Below are 14,585 nucleotides of genomic sequence, written 5' to 3' on the forward strand. Positions count from 1 at the left end.
TATGCTCTTGTAACTTTCATATCTTTTGTATCCATTCTATCAGGTGAGGCTAATTTTCTCTAGTTTCTCAAGACAGGATTATTTCTGCCATGTTACATAAATAGCATTGGTGTTTAATATGCCCATCGTGTACCTAATTTTATTTCTGTTGAAAATGTCTTGTTCTGTATGGTAAAGATCTCTGTATGTTATTGGCAATTCAGAATGAATGTACATGTAATACCAAACTAAAAAACAAAAAACATCAGTGGACCAGTGAGAAATTTAGCCAAGTGTCACAGAGCCAAAATAAATTGTAATTTTTTAACCTTGAGTGAACAATAAAATGCAAATATAACTTTTAATAGAATTTATAGAATATAAGAATTTGGTAAATCCCATTGAAAACATAAACAATCAAGTTGATAAGATAAACTCTGGTACTACTTATGTAATCTTAAATGAATTAAAATGTATCTATTGTTAAAATATAAAAAGAACCTCTACAACATTCTAGACACATTCTAATTTTAAACTAAAAAAAAAGAGAAGTAATGTAATAAAATAATCCTCCAAATACTAATAGAAAGACTTACAATGAGCAAAACCAACTCCTGGCATCTTTATAAATTCATGTGTTTATTCATCCATCAGATATTTAGTGAGTTCCGTAACAGCAAATAGAACAAAGTCTGTGCCCTTAAGCAGCCTAAACTTTATTAGAAGACAGGTTCTTACAAAACATAAATAAGGCTGGGTGCAGTGGCTCATGTCTGTAATCCCAGCACCCTGGGAGGATGCTGGAGGATTGTTTGAGACCAGGAGGTTGAGACCGCAGTGAGCTGAGATTGTGCCACTGCATTCCAGCCTGGACAACGGAGCAAGAACCTGTCTCTAAAAACAAACAGGCCATAAATAAGCAAAATAATTTCAGATTTTGGTGATTGCTTGAAGGAAATAAACAGAAAGATAAGATGGAGCATTAGTTAAGGCAACCACTTTGGGTGGGCTGCTTGGAAACGGACTGTCAGAAAAGATCATTTTCAACTGAAGGATCAGGAGCGAGGACTCTGTAAAGATCAGGGAGACACATGTTCTAGGCAGAGTGAGCAAGTAAGAAGGCCGAATGATATTGATTGAGGACATGGAGTCAGATGATACTGGGAAGGAAGGAAAGGACCAGAGTATTCCAAATACAACAGGCCATAGCCAGGACTCTGGCTTATCTTGGAAGAGCCATTGAAAATGTTAAGCAGAGGAGTGGAAAGATCTAATTTATGTTTTTAAAAGATCTGACGGTTGTGTGGATAATGCATAGTGGAGCAGTGAATAGAGAGACTGGGAGACCAAGCTCCTGCAGGGCCTTGGATGTAAGGTATTGGGGATGTAGACTCAGAGGGGAGGCAGTGGGGATGATAAGGAATCGATGCAGCAGAGCCAACAGGACTTGGTGAAAGAAATGAAGGAATTGGGATAAACATCAGCTCTAGGAGACTTACGAAATTAACAGAGCACAAACCTTAATGAAACCGAAATCAAACTAAAGAGCCGAGAATGACTTACTTCAAGTTAATCACGTTTCCATTCTGTATCTGAGGAATGAGACTCTCATACCTGACTCAGGAATTCCATCGGCTCAGTCCACCTGGGTTACTGGTTTAGATTTTGTCCAAGACTTTTTAAATAAAAATGTCTAGCTATAGATCATTTCTCCCAAGCTGGAGCTATATCTTTCTTCTCTGTTCCCAACACATAGTATAGTACCCCTCACACTAGAGTAAGCTAAAGTTGATCAAATTCAACATTAATTTCTACTTTTAGTTTCCCTCAGCAGATGTAAATTTTCAAAGGGTCAACTATGTGCCAAGTACTCTGTTGGAGTTTTTACTAAAAAATGGAACTCATACCTACATTTGGTATGTTTTAAAACTTGTGTACTTTCATGATCCTATGATGCCTCATTAATCAGAAAACATACCTTGATAACTCTTTTAGAGTTTTTTATATATATATAGTTATATATATTTATATATAATAATTATATATAGTTATATGTATTTATATATAATAATATATAAAACAATATATAAAACTCTAATGTATATGTTTTTTGGCTTCTAGAAGGTCAACAGAAAGATTAGTAAAAAATAATGACAGAAATATAAAGACAAATTGAAGGAACGTATTTATTTTTTCCTGATAAAATAATAAAGGTACTAAGTGTTCTAAATAAATAACTGTGCCATCCCATAGGAGTATACTGTCTAGGGGATCATGAAAACATCAGATTACTCAGGACGGAAATCAGGTATAGATAAAATACTGAAATCAGATATAGATAAAAGGCTGATGTGTGTTATATTAAAGCACTGGCAAAATACTATGTTATGTATAGAAGGGTGAAAAATGATGGACCAAAACTAAGATTGATAGATTACGTTTTTCTGATCTTGAGGAAAGGAGGAGAAAATAAATGTGATAGAAATGGGAATATTCTTTGCCCACATTCTCAGTCAGCAGTGATGCTTGTAAAATAGAGTTTTGGCACCACTCCACCTCTCCCCAACACACTCTTGGGGCATGAGAAGTGCCTTTTGAAGAAACTCTCTCAGATTATTTTGATACAAGTAGATAATGGACCATACTTTGGGAAATACGGATTTAGTCCAGTCTCTATCTTCTGAATCAGTGTGAGATTCATAAAGAAATACGGTTATTAAAGTTGCATCAGTCATTTTCATTAATACTAAGGCTAAGTCACAGTCTCTTCTTTGATACTTAGATTTAAATTCCCAGCTCCAGCCTTAGACCTACTAACAACACTCATCATTGCTATTTATCTTCTAGAATCACAACCACAGCTGCCTGCATGATGGACCTAAGGAGGTACCCACTGGATGAACAAAACTGCACCTTGGAAATTGAGAGCTGTAAGTCGTTCTGAGAATCCAGCTAGACTGGACTCTGCTTTCAGGTTCTTTTGCAGAGGACTCCGGTGCTGGCTCATGTCCAGACCACAGGCCCTGAGCTAGGGCTAGGATCTGCCAGCTCACTAAATTTGGTTGAGGGAGGCATTGACAGCATCTTTTCTCAGTTATGCTGCCACCCTCTTAGTCTCATCCCTAAATCTTCGGGAGAGATATTTAGGGACGAAATAATCTGACAATAAAAGGAATATGCTAACAGCCGGGAAGGGGACCAAGGGCTATTTCAGGCATTTAAAATATGGAATTGGTGCAAACAGTTACAACAGGCTTTGGAAAATAGGTGGAGGTGGCAGAATGTCACAAGTTGTCCTGTCTTTGTCTCTCATAAACTTTCTATCTTTGTAATTGCAAAATAAATGTGGTCTTTCAGATTAGTTAAAACATTCATAGAGTAAGGTTTTATAGAATGTTTTCTGTTGTTATTTCAAGGGACTATTTTCAGTCTCTAAAGTATATTTTTTGCTGAAGGCCATCTGATGAGCAAGATTGTGAGTGTGTGTGTGTGTGTGTGTGTGTGTGTATGTGAATTCTGTTTACTGTGCTGACCTGTTTTGCAATGTGCTTGCTTTTCTAGGCCATGATTTTAGCTTCCACATTGATGATTCAGTCAGCTGCCCTATTGGGTGGGCTAAAATGGTGATTTTATAACACATCTCCATTTTGGAGGTCACACAGGGAGATGGTTTGAGGTAGAAGAACATTCTGAGTCTCTGTCACTTCTTTGCAATGTTTCCATACTTTATCTCACGAAATCTTTATCCCACTAAATAATTGGAAGCTGACAATTTTATATCCAGAATTCTAAATAATGAGTAACCGGACTGCTGTGAGGGTACTCTTAGCCTTTGTGAGGAGTTTTAGCTCTGGCAAGTAGCATGACTAAATCATTGCTCTGAGCAGAAATATGGCATTTATGACACATTGTGGATATTTTTGCTCGATTTAAAAGATAGCTTCCAGGGTAATTAAATTACATGTATTTTTGAAGAAACTGATTGCATACTTGTATTTCAAATCATCATTATTTTCAAATTATATTTTTGCCTTATAGAACTAGTTAATGAAATTGGTCCATAGGATTTCAATAATTAACTTTATGTAAATATTTTTAGGAGAGCATTGCATGTTGCATTTTCTAAACTTATGGCTACAATTTAGAAAGCATAATAATGTTCTACAAAGTTCAAATTCTTTTGTAATTTCACATTGTTGATATAAGAATATGCTGAAATAAGCACATTGCTGTGTACCACTCGTGAATTTCTGTGGTGAAAGCATGTTTTGTTCCAATTTTGGTATATGTGCTGTCAGAGACAGCATAAGAGCATTTTTTTGCGGGAAAATTATTCTGGGATATCAAATAATCATAGTTTAGGTAGGTGAAGGACTTTCGTGGATATTATTTCATTTGAGCCTTCTACAACCCTCTCAGATAAGTAAACAAGGCCTCTTTATTTTAAAGAATGGATGCCTAAGGATGCAGGCAACACCTAAGAGTTTTCTGTTATTAAATTACAATTTTGACTCTAATATTTAAAAATTACCATGATGATTCTTTAGGCTTTACATATCTCACTTCATTTCACAATCACCTTGTTAAGTAAGGTCGATATTAATATTTCTGTCTTTACAACCATAGGGAGTCAAAATCAAGGAGGTGAGGTGATTTGTCTAAGATCGTTCAGCCACTTAGTGGTCCAGTGGCTCTGTGCTGATTTGAAAGATAGCTGACTTGCTTAGAAAAGACACTGATTTTGGAGAGACCAGATTAACAGACCCTTCTTCTAAAACTGCTTAATCTAAAAAGTAGGAAATAAGCTGGCCTTATGGAAAATTTGGGCTTATTCATATTTAGACTGTTAGCAAATCATTGCTACAGAGAATTAGATATGGTGTTATATTAATGATATACATGATATCCAGGCTTTATTGTTGTAAACAGGTTGTTTACTAACTAAACGTATTGAAATGAATTTAGGATCCCATTCCTTAAACTACTAGTTCTCTGGGCATTCATTCATTCTCTTTCTCTTTCTCACATCCTTCTTCCTCTCTCATCTTGCCCATTCCATCTCTCCCCTCGTCTCTCTTTTTGTCTTTCTCTCTGTCCTTCTCCCTCCTCCTTCCCTCTGTTTTTCCCTCCCTTCTTTCTCTGCTTTTCTCTTTTCCTCCCTCCCTCTGGCAAATGAAAATTAACCTAACTGTGGCATTACTAAATTATTAATACCTTGTCAGCATATCAACAGTCAGTATATTGGATCAGTTCAGGAGAGGATAACATAGGCTGACTCTTGGCAGCTTGGAGTCAGGAGACATTAGGATTGAGCTAATGGTTCATTCATTCATTCACTCAGGAATGTATTTGTTCATTAAATTTTTATTGAATGCTAACCTTTTACCAGGTATCGTAATAAGCGCTGAAGATCTAATAGTGAATAGCAATATACAATATCCCTGGCCTCCTTTATTAAAGTGAGGGAGATAGATATATAGGTTGTGTATCCCAAATCTGACATGCTTTAGACCAGAAATGATTTGAATTTCAGATTGTTTCAGATTTTAGAATATTTGCAATATATTTGTAAGTAGTATATTACATACTTAGCAGTTGAGCCTCCCTAATCCAAAATCTGAAGTGCTCCAGTGAGCATTTTATTTGAGTGTCATGCCAGCACTCAAATTGATTTGGATTTTGGAGCCTTTCATATTTCAGATTTTTGGGTTAAGGATACTGAATGTCTAATTTAAGTCAATACATGTATGAATATAAAATTGCATTACTAAAATTGCTGCCAAGATGAAGTACTTAGTTCTATACATCTTTAAAAAAGGCTGTTTAAAACAAGCCTTGAAATAAAGTACTGAGGGCTCTAAAAGGTTAATATGGACCACACCAACTTCATGACTTTTCTTAAATATGGAGGGATGGAGGATGTTTCATAGAATTCATGAGATTTGTAGAATTAGATGTGTCTTGATAATATTTATCACTATGAAGGCCATGAAACTTAACTGCTAAAATTGAAAGGAGAAATCCATTCCTAGGCATTTCCAATTCTGTCTCCTAAAGCTACCTTTTACCTACATGTTCCTGTTACCTGTGTGGTCAGAGGAAACTCTACAATATTTTGTCTGCATAGCATGCATTATGCTTCTGTCTCTCTCTGAAACTTTCAGTACAGGTTGGGAAAGGGACACTGGAATACTGCCTCTTTTTCTAGGGAAGTGTCACCCAAAAAGCACCAAACAACAACAAAGTTATACCCAAGCCTACATAAACAAAATTCTTTTGAATGCACTTGCTGTTTAGGAATGAGTTCTGGTACAGAAATAGTGAATCTCCCCAGGTGTGCCAATGCTTTTGGAATCTGATGCTGCCAAGTATAATTTAGAACTGTTAGTACAAATCAAAGATTTCTCTCTTTAAAAAAAATAAGTTTTAATCACATTGTCAGGAAGACATTGAAAGTCATTACACTGTGAGGCCACTTAATATGTTCCATCCAGATATAAAAAATAGTGAAAAGGAGGTGGTGGAAGTATTATATCTCTTTGAAATGGGAATAGTCAGGGGGATATTCAGCTGTGTTCTGTGCCAGCTCAACTACACAATACCAATGTCAACTATGTGGCCTCATTATGCCCCCCTCTTCCCTCCCTCGGGAGAAAAGCTGCCTTATCTAGTCTTCACTCTGGTTCCAGGTTTTCCACTTAGGGCATGTGAACTGCTTGTCTGAAAAGGAATAAGGAATTCTCTAAACTAAACCCATTGATAAGCTGCTCAGATTACTAAAAATCCAAAGGATAATTCTTTGTTCATTCATTATGTGTTTTTGTCTCATCTTATCTCTGAGTGAATTGGACTGGCCAGCGTCAGTGTTGCAGAGAAGACGTTTAGTGTTCTCATTTTCAACAATGTGGATTTTCAGTCAATCTCAGCCATAGTGGGATCTACGAAGAACTAGAAGACATAAAACTTTCTCAGCAGCTCTTTCATAGGCACCTTCACAGGGATACACAAAGTGTTTACTGAAACAGCCCATCAGGCATCTCCTTTTAAGATTTAGATAAAGAAAAAAGTTCTACACACTTTGTGACAGCATCAGAAACCAATTGTTGCTGGCCTCTCAGAGTCGCTGATTAAGTCGCTGCCAAAGTCACTCACTTAGTGGACCCTCTTTCTTCAGGGGTAAAATGGAAATAATAATACCTAACATAGGAGATTGTTATGAAGCTCACATGAAGTCCTTTAGACAAAGAATCTAACACATTGCTTTGGTCCATGGTAGACATCTAATAAATAGTGACTTCAGTAATTAATAATAACTATTACTAATAATTACTATATAATCCCAGCTTTGGTTGTTATATTTTAAAAGTCCCATATTGCCATGGATTGCACTAATTATGAGACTAGGAAGTCTGGCCGAGGAGACCCAGAGCCCAGCATCACCCTTCTAAACCTTCGTAGATTTTATTCTGGCCCTTGCTTTGACATTCCAAGTCTGTCTCATTTTCTGTAGTGCTATCTACTTCCTCATAGAATGTGTCAGCCAGCTGTGCCTACATTATAAGATGCAAATTAATTTGTTTTATTTTGACTGTAGGGAAAGAATTAATAGCTAGCTTCAAAATCCAAAGACGGATATTTAAAAACATTTTGACCTCTGGATTTGGATTAAGTGAAAGAACAGTTCATTTATAAATATAATCCCTTCATGGTTTTATTAACATTTCAATTGGCCAAAGAAGGCAATCAAACCTGGTGGTCATCTACAGCCTATTTGATTGATATAGCAAAAGGTACTTGTGAGTGTGTGAGAGTGTTTTTGTATAAGCATCTCTTCTTCTTAGAGTATGCACCATGCTTTAGGAAGGCAGAAGACAGAAATGTGCCTGTTGTGTTACTGATTTCCAATTTGTGTACTATGTAAAGATAACATGTTGTTGGCTCATTGATGGAATAAAGGCTGTGTTTTCTTTATTCAACAATTTTATTCTAAATCATCCTTGTCAAAGAGGTCAGTATAGATTGATACATTGAAGCATTTGAGATATTGCATCCAAATTTACTATAGCAATGAGTTAATATATTCTGTATTGGGTTATGCTATATATTCACTAATACTTCAGTAAACATAAATACGGTATTTTTAATAATTTAAAAAATGAAAAGTGCATTATGTTTCTCCACCCCCGAGTAAACATCGATAGCACCTTAGAGTATAACAGTAGTCTCAAAACATCTGTAACAGAGGAAGTAGTGAGCTGGTGGGGCTCTTTGCAAATGTGGTATAGTGAATAAGAGGGTATTGTTTGAATAGAGATAGACTTGTCTAGTATGGTTTCCTCAAGCTAACTAAACAGGTCACTTAGCTTCTTCGAGCTGCAGTTTCTCATTTGTACGATATTGTGACCCTTAAAGGTAGCAAGATAATCAAGATAGAGATCTTTGCGCAAGGCTTGGTACTGATATTTCCATAAGTAGCAGCTGTTATCATTATAGCATCATCATTATCATTATCAAATTACTGCTGGAATACTGTGCTCAGTTAGAGTTACATTTTAAGAGGGATATTTAGCAAGCAGAACAACCAAAATATGAATGATATATAAACCATGGAGTCTGGAAAGCCAGTAGAAGGAACTGGAGTGATGGAGGGAACATTTACCCTGAGGAAGGAACACTTAGGCTAGGAAGGATGGCAGTGGTTGAACAGGATAGCTATTTTCAAATAAATGCAGAATTTCCTCTTAAGGAAAGAGAGTAGACTCTGTGTACCCTAAAGACAAAATTAACTAATGGTAAAAGATGCCAAAATGCAATTTTCAGCTGAAAGTTAAAAAAAGAAAAGTTCATAGCAGTTACAGCTGGTGAAAAATCAGATGGGCTGCCGTATTCTGTAAAGTCATTTTCTGGGAGTAAAGGAATTCTTTCACTGAGCAAGCGATGGGATTACATTGTCTCTAAGTAGCTGTAGGTTAGGGGTTACTTGGCACAAGCAAAAATATATAGGACTTCAGTTAAAGGACAACTAGGCAAGCCCTGGTTTATGTGAGGATGCAGATCCCATATGCATATACCTCTGAGAGCAATGCTATTTAGGAAAAGATGAAAATCACATCCCTGCTAAAATTTAAAGTAGAACAACCTATGTGTTTTGCTGTTGGTCTGTTGTTGTTTCACTAGCAATCTTTCTTCTCTCAGATTTTCCTCATAGGAATATATCTCACACTTGTGCCTATGAGGAATAAGGCTAAAACCCTAATATTTTTCTCTCTTTCTGAATAATCTAAACCTTCTTGAATATTTTGATCTTCTTAAGGCTCAACAGAAGAGAAGGTATATGTGCATGTGTCTGTGCATGTATGTGTGTGAAATGAGGGTGTAAAGTGGAGGTGTCACATAATGAAACTAATAAATATTTTAGGTGATCCTTGAGTTATTTTAAATTAGAAAAATACTCCTGTAAAACTCCAGTGAGGCTTCATTGTAATTATTTATTGAGAAAAAAGCAAAGAGCATTGCAAATGCTCCATGATGTCACTGCATACAAATTTAATTTGCATCACTGTTCTATTTTGATATTTTCTTGAATTGTGTCCAGTGTTGTGGAAGTGAGGGATTTATATTCCATTCTCGCTGTGTGTAGATACTTTGTTGGAATGTGATCTTGGTTTAACAATTGATCCCCCATGACCATAGACAAGTGCTTGGATATGCATGTTGAACCTCTGGCATTTCCTATGGATATTTCTGACCTTGACGTATATCTGGACTCGAAGACTCTGCCTTTTCAATTTTCCATTATTAGAAAGTAAACTGGTGACTTGGGTATAAAGGGTATGTCTTAATATTGAATATTAAAAATAACACAAGGAAACGCTTTCCATCTAAAGGGTTCTTTCCCCTAGTAAAGAGAAACCTTATTTGTTTAATGTCCTCTTTTAATGTCTGTGTTTTCTCCCTCTGAGGTTTGCACTAAATAGATCGTTGGTCTCTTGCATAAATGTGCCATGGATCTGAACTGAAACTTTTAATTCTTATCTTCCAAATTGATAATATTTATTTTATTCTAAAGATATTATTATTGGTAAATATTTTGTTTTGGCAGTCACGTTTTCAGTTTCTAAGAACTCTTCTTTATGATGTGGTTACTCATTTTCCATACTCACTTGTTCTCATGGAATGTCCTTTTGGTTTTAAACATCAAAATTTAAATTATTTTACAAGTTTTCTGCTCTGTTCCTCTTTCTTTCTCTGACGATGTATGTTGGCTTATCTTGGTCTTTCTTTTTTCATGCTGATGATTTTCTTCAGATGTCTGCTAATCTTGGAATTCAGTTCATGTTTGTAAATAAAAGACTAATCTGACCAGATCAAGTCTCTCATATGGGTTTTTAAAACCTATATGCATTTCCTCAGCACTTTTACATGATGGTTCCATAGTCAGCCTCTTTGCTGAAGAGGATGGTACAGGAGGAGATCTGGCCATGCTCACCAGTCTCCCTCTTTGAGAGAGTGTGCTAGGACCTTTCACAGATAACCACGACTTTCATCTGGGCCTCCTGCACTTCAGATTATTTCACTCTCACTCCTAGGAGGAAATGGGATTCCTTTTTTTCCCTCTATTTATAGAAGTGCCCAGAGCTATCTGAAACTCTGTCCTCATTCTCTTCAGTCCAATATCTAAATTAGGAACTAGGCAGCCCCCACTTTGTTTAAGGGGCTTTCTTACGTTGTAATCTTGGGTGAAATCACCACAAACAGTTGTAGGAGAGAAAGAAAACCAGTCTGGCAGATCCATGGACACGCTCTCACGTTGAACTTGCTGACTGAGTTTGGAAATTCTCTAGGGCATACGTTCTCAACCTTGCTGCATATTATAAAATCACTGGGGATTTTTTTTTTTTTTTTTTAATTCAAATGATGAGGCCACACCACAGGCCTATTAAATTAGCAATTTTAGAAGTTCTTCAGGTGACTGCAGTGAACAACCAGCATTGGGAATGACTGTTCTGGAGTGTGATTCTCACATGTGAATGGGCAGGAGAATCTCCTGGAGGGCTTATTAAAACCCATCTCCAGGCTTTCTGACTCAGTGGACCTGGGTGAGGTCTGCGAATGTGCATTTCTAACAAATTCCCAGGCCATACAGATACTGCTGGTGCAGGGACCATAGCTTGAAAGTCACTGCTCTGGACTTTAGTGGGAAGATTGGCTCTCTCCTTAGCCCTGCTTCATCCAAATCCTTTTTTAGGTTGAGGTTTCTCTTTTTAATTTTTGAATCTACGTAACCTCATTTACCTTCTAACTTTTCTAAATTTTTCAATAGTTTTGGCTGAATGATGGCATACTTTCCCATTTTGTCATGCTAGTATGGATTTATTACTGTTCCTTCCTTTTAGAATTTTTCCTGTAAGATTGGAGTAGGGCGGGAAAAGTAAATATGCTGTCATAAACTGGAACTCACCTTTTATAATACACATATTAATATTTAACTGCATATGCAATAGTTAACCTCATTTTAAAAATTTAAGAGCATTATCACATATATCTTATTTTCTGAAATATTCTTTAGAATATAATTTGCAGTTCCTCCCTAGTATCTACATTTAAATGAACCATAATTTCTGTAACCAGTTACCTATTTTAGAACATAAATTATTTCTACTGTGTTGCTATTTTAAGTATTATAATTTGTATATGATTGAGGCTGTATCATCGAATACAACCATGATTTTATGTATATGAATGTATATATATGTGTATATAAACATATATTTTTGCATAATATATATAGCTATGCTATTTTGTATGGTATGTAAAATTAAATGTAAATTCAACTTAAGAAATACTAAAAATTTATTTCTCCATTTATAAAAGGCATATTTTCATGTGCTCAATAGCCACATGTAACAAGTGGCTGCCGTACTGGACAGTGGAGACAAATAGAACATTTCCATCATCTCAGGAAAGTCTGTTGAATACACTAATATATAAGATGAATGCATAGAAGTTGAATTTTCACATCATAGAGAATGTGTAATTGAAATACCCAGTTCGCACGTCATAGAGAATATACAATCGGATATTGTTCCATAGGAAATTTTCTACTTAAACCTTCAGGATGAATCTTTTATAGTATCACTTCTTTAGACTTGGTTTACATTCGTGATATTTGATAAGACTTACATGTTACATGGGCAGCATTTTTCTAATGTAAAATTAATGGGTTAAAGGAAGATAATAATTGAATACTTAAGAGGCATTGCAATTATTGTACAAGGTAAGCCTTGAACAGATCTTATAGCAGTGCAGGGTATCTATTTTATAAGGTATCACTAAGGCAAATAACTATTTTCTACCCTTAAATACTATCAGTTGTAAGTTTCACTATTACATTAAGACGAATAATGAAAACCTGCCCTGGATGTGTTCATCTCTTTGTAGATATATTCTACGCATTCCTCTTTGTATGATAAAATGTCAAGGGGACCCCAAGTCCATTTAGAATTGAAATAGTTATTTTTGTATTTATAAATTATTATTTTATTATTTCTATGTGGAAAAACCAGAGAGAAACATAATTCATAATGTTATCAAATTACTATCTCCCACTCTCACAAGTGAAAACCCACCTTCTGGTTTCATTTCCCTCAAGACACCATTAGACTCTTTCTGATATAGCGTGCAAAGTGGAACAGTTAATGAAGGGTATGTGTATACCATAATAACTGCTGGCCCAAAGGGCAGATTGTGGGTAGACTACCTATATCATCCTGGCAGTGGTCAAGACTTTCACATGAATCAGTAGATACCTTTTGGAACCTAGAATTTTAGATACAAAGAGAGAGATGGAGGGGAAGTCTTTTAGCAGTAGACACCACCCCCTATTATGTTTTTACCCTGTAACGTTGAAAAAATCAATATAAATTCTGTGTAAAACCCGGGTAAGTTGAATCCACTGGCTTCCAATCCCTCATTTGTAACAAGCCAACTGGTAACTAAATGAGCCCAGAGCCTGAGAACAACGCACCCCTTTGACCAGGTGGTAAGCACAGCTGTCAAGCTTAAGAATGTGTTGGCACAAGGCTCAGCTTTCAACTCAAAGAACAGCAAGGAGCAATTATAAGGATACTGATTCCCATTATGGGTTCTCAAAAGGGAAGCATTTTCTTAACGACTAAATGATTTCCAGTGTCTCTCAGGACACTGAGTGTTTGATAAGGCTTTGCTCAAAAACCCACATTGTGTCTATTTACTTTTCTGAAGGTGATGGTCACCTTCTTTTAAATTTCTAATGCTAATTTTCACCCTGCCTTCAAATTGCCCATTAGATCTAAAAAAGGCAGTTTAGGTCTTCACAACATATTGTAAATCTCTCTGTGGGCAAATTTCATAGCGGGAGGGTGGTGGGAGTGCAAACGTGTTTACTTAGTTTTCTTTTAGGCTCAGGAAAGGTGCCAACAATGCCATCATCCTGCAAAAACTCTCCTCTTGGCTGGGCTTCATTTTATACTTGATCCTAATTAGGTGAAAATGCCACATTTGCAGATTTCTTGGCATTTTCAGTGAATGCTGGAGAGCACTTTGTGAAACCTGATGTGAACATCCTCAGCCAGAGGCGTAAATACACCCACAAACCTTCCCTGAAGCATTTTCGGAAACCTCCTGTTGTTTTTGTTTGATAGTTGCAGCCCATTGAACTGCAACACCGGCTGACTTTTCTCAGATCCTAGACTTGGCTTCCTGTGTTACTGCTTGAAGATATTTTTCTTTCCATAGATTTTCAATAACGTGTGCTAGTTTTTGCAAATCAAATACCTCTTTCTTCATGGTAGCCTCCAGAGTCTATCATCTACCCCTGCTCACACCTCCACTGCCGCCAGCCCCATGAAAATTACATTGTCACCATCACCATCAGTAGTAACTACTCTGTATTTAATGATTGCTATGTGCCAGATCTTGTGCTGTGTACTTACAAACAAGATCTCACCCAACCCTCTTATGGGGCAGCTACTTATATTATCTCCTCTTTACAGATGAGGACATGGGGTCTTGGAGAAGTTGTGTAACTTACATAAGGCCGCCCATGTTAGCAAGTGAATGTATTGATTAAGGTTTAGTTGAAGAAAATTGAATCCAATAAAGCTAGTTTCAACAGAATGGGATTATATGGGTTAAGGAATTATTGGGTAGATTGAAGAAAGAGATGTGAGGCTGTGTGCTTTTAGAGATGACTTCCAAAATTACAGCCCAGTCATGTATTGCCAAGGCAGCCACTATTCCTGCTGGTATATTGGGAGCACCTGCTGAATAAAGAAGTCACTGCTCTAGCTGCTAAACGGAAACCACAGTGCTTCTCATGTAGTCTGTATTAGCACAGCAGATGATCTGTGCCATACTTTTCTCTCCATTCAATGCAGTCCTGAATTCAAGTACCCCACAAGTACATCTGACTGGCAGAGTCTGGATCACGTTTAGAACCATAGAAAACAGTGATCCTGGGAAGTGTAGTTTGTGGTAAGTCAGAACCCAGTATCAAGCAGAGTGGCTAAGCTGGGATTTAAACTGAGGTCATTCTGATTTTAGAACCCATGTCTTTAATCACTGTA

The 14,585-nt window shown here is 36.6% G+C and overlaps 1 protein-coding gene across 3 annotated transcripts in view; it reads left to right on the top strand.

The window, feature by feature from the left end:
- Positions 1–14,585, top strand: part of LOC105480797 (gamma-aminobutyric acid type A receptor subunit beta2) — a 276,867-nt gene that overhangs the window by 142,991 nt on the left and 119,291 nt on the right. For all 3 annotated transcript variants that reach the window (XM_011739964.3, XM_011739966.3, XM_011739965.3), the window contains exon 6: positions 2,827–2,909. In XM_011739964.3, coding sequence (XP_011738266.1) covers positions 2,827–2,909 — 83 coding nt within the window. The remainder of the gene's footprint in view (positions 1–2,826; positions 2,910–14,585) is intronic.

The sequence above is a fragment of the Macaca nemestrina genome, chromosome 6 (genome assembly GCF_043159975.1).
Source record: "Macaca nemestrina isolate mMacNem1 chromosome 6, mMacNem.hap1, whole genome shotgun sequence".
In the NCBI taxonomy this organism is placed as follows: Eukaryota; Metazoa; Chordata; class Mammalia; order Primates; family Cercopithecidae; genus Macaca; species Macaca nemestrina.